The following is a 6,000-nucleotide window of genomic DNA, read 5'->3' as shown; positions in this document are numbered from 1 at the left end:
ATTATAAAATAATTTAATTTTTATAATTTTTAATATAATTTTATTTTTATTTGAAAATATATATAAAAATTCGCAATTTATTTTGTGAACAAAATTACATTAAGACGACAGCTTTAAACAAAAATCTGAACAACATATAAATATATTATTTTTAATTATTATATTTGCTGCAACATAACATTTTGCAGGTACATTTAATCAAAATGAAATTAATCATTATAATTAAATGACAAATTTATTTAACAATAATTAAAAATAAAACATATGTTTCTGAAAAAACAATTAAACGGCTTAAAATAATATTGTACGATACATTAAAATTATAAATTTTGATATTTTATTGTTATTGAAAGTTAGAGAGTTTTGTATTTTAATTATAAATTATAATCCTTATATCCTTAAAATATTAAATTCTAACTTTATCGAGTTGTTATTTTCTTAAAAATCTTAATGAAATATAGAATTTTAATCGTGCTGTTACTATTCTAACATGACATAATGTTATCAACTGCTGCTTATAACTGCTATAAACAAAAAGCAATAATATGTAGACGCAGTGAAAATGATCTGAAGAAGGACAAGAAAAGTACCGAAAGAGTTCATATTATCAAATTTGCACAGCAGCCGACTTGAGAATCGTCATTGAACGGCTATACTGAATGTTAACAACGGATTGGCTTGCGATTCTCTCATTTGCAAGACTCTATTTTCGCAAACGTGCCGATTTTACGCAAGCCAGAAGAAAAGTCAAACTGGTGCATGTTTCCGAGACGCGTTTACGCATCTAGTCACGAACAATCCGTTCCCAGTTTCCTCGCTCGAAAACTCATACCCAAGCGGACGTCCGGTGCATTGGAGAGAAAGCTTTTTGCCGACAGCTTTTATCGATATGGATGATGTAACCGCAGGTCGATGCGTTTTGCTTTTGCGTTCGCCTAACTGAAGCGGAAGTAGATGTTATGCGCCAGGTGTTATATGCTCCATATCTTTCTTCTTTAGTAAAGAATTTTCTGGTGAAAAGCATAGTTGCGGTAAATTTTTCTTTTGTACCTCTTTAAATTTGTTTATATGAATAAGCGTACATATATATGCGTTATGTAACTATCGCGACTGACATTTTTTAAATATAATAGCACAAATGGATTTTGCATTTGCACTTCTATATAAATGGAAATATATTTTTAAATTCTCTATTCAATATAGTCTTGATATTTTTTGATGTTAAAGGATGATTAAAAAGTGACATCTATTTTATTAAATTTTATAAAACTGAATAAAAACTATTGATATTAGTGTCAATTACATTATTTTAATCTTGTATAAAAGTTTCATGTGTGTGCTTTTTCAATTCAATTTATTTAAGCTTAAATTATATAGATTATTAATTAAAAGAAATACGCATATAAACTGGCACAAAAAAACGAGATAAAAATTTTTAAGTAATCTTCAAAGTGATGCAACTTTGCGAAAAATCATCCAAATTACATAAACTTTTTGTTAAATTAAAAGGCAAAGACTTTACTTTAAAAAGCCTTAGGCGAAAGTATGATTTGTTAAGTGTGACTTTTTTGTATCGCATGAAAACCAAACATGTTTTTTTTCACTGAAAAAGATAAAAGTTTGTTATCATTTTTTACAAGTTTCTTGTTAAAATCTTGTTAATATTAATCTGGATGCTTAAAGTTCATTCTTTTCTAATTGTAAGCAATTTAAAAAAAAAACATGTTTTTTGTTGATTATACACGAGTTTGAAGTTTGCACTGCATTTTAGGGTATTTTAGCGAATAAATACAGTATTCTTTGGATACCATGAAACGGTATTAATATGATATTGCACATAGATTTTATTGTTTAACTCAATCATACCGCCGTCATCAGAATGACCTAATGTGCACCACGTAGAGGTTGACAATTGAATTTTACACATTATATGAAAAGGGCCGATTTTTTAAGTGAAATTCGAATTTTTATTTTTTGTGTATGAGTATGTGTATATTTATGTGTAATCTGAGCAGGCTGCTAAAATGGCGAACCTTATAATTTCAGTAAAATTGGCGTGTCAGCTATCCGTTATATTCAGATCAGTAAGTGCAAATTGTCACCGATGAATTTCAGAGCCACATGATGTGCAAAATCCGATCGTCAACCTCCACGTGGTGCACATTGGGTCCCTCTGATGACAGCGGTATGATTGAGTTAAACACCAATAAAATCAATGTGCAATATTATATTGATACCATATATATCGATACTAAAGAATACCGTATTTATTTGCTAAAATACCCTAAAATCCAGTGCAAACTTCAAACTCGTGTATAATCAACAAAAAACATCGTATCGACATGTTTTTTTAAATTGCTTAGAAAAGAATAAACTTTAAGAATCCGGATTAATATTAACAAGATTTTAACGAGAAACTTGTAAAAAATGATAACAAACTTTTACCTTTTTCAATGAAAAAAAAAAACATTGGGTTTTCATGCGATACAAAAGGTTCACACTTAACAAATCAAACTTTCGTCTAGGGATTCTTAAAGTAGAGTTTTTGCTCTTTAATTTAAAAAAAAGTTCATGTAATTTAGATGATTTTTCGCAAAGTTGCATCACTTTGAAAATTGTCTAAAAATTCAAAATTTTTGTCTCGTTTTTGTGCCAGTGTATTTATTAATAATTTTGTAAATATTGCTTATTTCAAAAAGCAATTACATTTATATTTATATTTATATTTATATTTATTAGAATTTAAATTAATATTTTTTAATTATCGCTTGTGCGAGTAATTTGATTTTAATTATCGCTTGTGCGAGTAATTTGAAAAAGAATCTAAATTACTTTATGATGAATGCTGACTGATTATGTTTTGAATTATGTTACAGCGCCAATTCTGACGATCAGTGACGATTCTGGACGTATAGTTTCTAAAGAAAGACACCTAAAAGCAGGCAGTGTCCTCAGGCTCAGATGTGAGGCAAGGGACGTACTCGAGTCGTTTAACGAGTCCGTCATTTGGACCAGAGGAGACGAGACCCTTACAGAGGATATTAGGTAAGGGTTTGAAATCAATCCATTATTACATACAACTGTTTGTTTTCAATTTGAAATAGTTATAATAATTAGAAGCGCTTTTTTAATAAATTGTATTATTCAGGAAAATAAGAAAATTTCCTAAATTATTCTTTAACTATAATAATATTCTTTAACTATAACGCATTAATCTGCCTTTGAATTCTTTAGAAACATCAAACCCGATATATTTGCCATCTTCCGTATCATTTTTTAAAATTATTTATATAGAAATAGTATTACAAATATTAAATTACTATATTTGAATTTATCGTTAAATAAGCAAAGAGTGTGTAAAAAAACATGATAAAAAATAATTAAAGTTTTTGTATATTAGAACTATTGAAAGGATTTAGTATTTCTTGTTATTAAAGGATCTTTATATCTGGATCTTTCTATTCAATTTAATACAAAATACATTACTAGCAAAAAATAAAAATGGATAATATGATTGCGAATTTCTTTGTAGTAATCTATAAGAAGACACGAGATCTTGTGCAGACTTACAAAGAAAGAAAGAAATAATATCTTGTAATTTTTTTTCGATTCTCTACTGCAGTTCCGGTGTAAAACAAGTTTTTAATTAAATTATCGAATTGCGATAAAGCTGGAATAAGTAAGTGCCTCAAGATATTTGAAATCTACTTGAAAGGAGATTCTCATCTCATTGTTTCATCAATCTTCCACATTTTGCTTTCTGCTTTTTCTGAACAACAATGATTTAAAAATCTACGTACAAATTCTACTTTTTTTTTCTATGTGAGTCGAGATAAAGAAATAAACGTTACGTGCGCGCGTATTTATTTTTTATTATGGATTTTAAAAACCATAGGTATTTATAAACATTTTCTAAAATTTTACATTTATATCTACATTCATATAAGTTACATATATATGGATACAAATCTTTTTATATTTACGTAATTTTATAAAAATAAAATTATAAAACATTTTTATTCATATACTAAAAATAATAATCTTCATAGATTTTCTGTTAGAAACTCGGAGCAGTAAGGCGTTAAAATGCACGCTTGGAATATAGGCGAATATTCACGCTCAACGCAAACACGATCGTACCCCACTTTACAGTCCTACAATTTCTCCCCCACGTAGAAGCGAATATCTTTGTGTACTCTATAAACACTTCATGTCGGTGGCTCCCTGATATCAAATTTACGAAGAAAAGTGTGAGATATACGTCTGAACGATACAGCGTTGTTGTAATGGTGTCTGATGTCAGAGCTTTGAAAAGAGATTTCTAATTTAAGTTTTTTTTGTAGATTTTTTTCGAACAAAAATTTAAGGGTTTTTATTTATTTATTTTTTACTTTTATAATCAATAGATATAAATTTTTTAGAGATATAAATTTTCAGTTATTAACGCAGTTAATATAATTATAAATTGTAGAAAATTTTTATTCTTTGTAAGAAAACAAACGTCTTTATGGTTTTTTTACAAATATTTTTAAACGATGAAAATGAAGTTTTAGTCCGTCATCTATCAATTATATCTGTCTGCGAAATATACGAAATTAAAATAATGTACTCTCACGATAAATTCATCGCTCAGTCTTGAAACGAGTTTTTTAATTAAATCGACAGGTTACGTCTGGTTGAAATCGACATGCAGCAGACTAGGAATTTCTTTAACAGCATTCAGTCTTCAATGAAATTATCTCCGTTTTTCTTCTTTTCGATACTATAATAATAACGTAAATATACAGAATATTCCAAATTGCTTTTTATATTATCCAAATTTATAACAACATTAAAGCTCTATGAATTATTCTAATCTTAAATTAATGTTTATAAGCATGAATACATATCAAAATCTTGTTTTTTATTTAATTTTAAATAGGAATTTTTAATTAATATTTTTTATTTAAAGTATAAATACACAATTAAAAAATTCTCTTTAAATTGTTTATAAAAATAAAGTAACAGTTAATTACATGTCATTATTTATTTAAATTTTATGATAAAATAAAATCAAGTAAAACTTTTATATAGGATTTTAATATTAAAAATAGACTTTAGATTAATTCGTGATAAAGAATTTGTGGTCAAAAGGACACAGAAATATCTTGTATATCCGTATAAAGTTTCCGTTCGTGTATCAACGCGATATGTGAACTGGACAGGAAAGAGAAACGTAGAACTCACGGCTCGATTTCGTTTCTAGTGAGAACAGAACGACAGAGATCTCAGCGGGCAAGGAGGTCCTTGTGATCGTCAGTACTCTCATCGTGGAGAGAGCGAGCCCCAGGCATGCGGGGAACTATAGCTGCATGGTACCCGGCAAAGCCAAGACCACCGTCGCGGTCCACGTTCTCAACGGTGAGTACATCCTTTACGTGCACACGTGTTCTATCGTGCCTTTCCTTTCTCACCAATCCTGAAGGAAAAGAGAAGATTCCGCCGGCACGTCGGCCGTTATTTATCAAAGCAAAACGAAGTTTTCTCATAGCCGAGAGACTTCGGATCGGCAGAATGCACACTTTTGGACAATTTTGAAACTCAGACCGTCATGGCCGAATGACGTCCCCTTTCCGTTTTCAGTTCGTTTCTGTGACCTTTACGCTTAGCGATTTCCGTTCCATGTTAGAAGCGCGAACATACAAAGTTGCATTTCTAAGCTCAAACGAACGGTTACGTGAAGATATGTCAATTTTTATTGAAAATCTTAAAGTTACATTGACGTTTAAAAATAACTTCAACTATATGAAAAGAAGATATATATTTTGCATAACATATTTATATAAGTTCTATGTGTATTCTATCATTTATACAAAATTGTAAAAGTTTTGTTAGAAAATTTTACACAGATGGTTTTTTGAGAGAATATTCTTTGTATTAGAGTTGAAACCTTCATTAATTGACAGAATTTTTCAAAATTGAAGTGTAAAACACATAATAAAAAATTAAAAAGTTATAATA

At 28.9% G+C, this 6,000-nt stretch overlaps 1 protein-coding gene across 6 annotated transcripts in view; it reads left to right on the top strand.

Annotated features, from left to right (window-relative positions):
* Nucleotides 1–6,000, top strand: part of LOC105836137 — a 285,642-nt gene that overhangs the window by 232,392 nt on the left and 47,250 nt on the right. For all 6 annotated transcript variants that reach the window (XR_004962301.1, XR_004962298.1, XR_004962299.1 and 3 more), the window contains exons 8-9: nucleotides 2,877–3,045; nucleotides 5,246–5,400. Coding sequence is in view for 2 of the 6 variants with exons in the window: in XM_036283185.1 (XP_036139078.1) it covers nucleotides 2,877–3,045; nucleotides 5,246–5,400 (324 nt within the window). In the remaining 4 variants the exon portion in view is untranslated. The remainder of the gene's footprint in view (nucleotides 1–2,876; nucleotides 3,046–5,245; nucleotides 5,401–6,000) is intronic.

This window comes from Monomorium pharaonis, chromosome 2 (assembly GCF_013373865.1).
Source record: "Monomorium pharaonis isolate MP-MQ-018 chromosome 2, ASM1337386v2, whole genome shotgun sequence".
NCBI lineage: Eukaryota > Metazoa > Arthropoda > Insecta > Hymenoptera > Formicidae > Monomorium > Monomorium pharaonis.
Note: the sequence above shows the minus strand (reverse complement) of the source record. Positions and strands in the feature narration are given on the sequence as shown.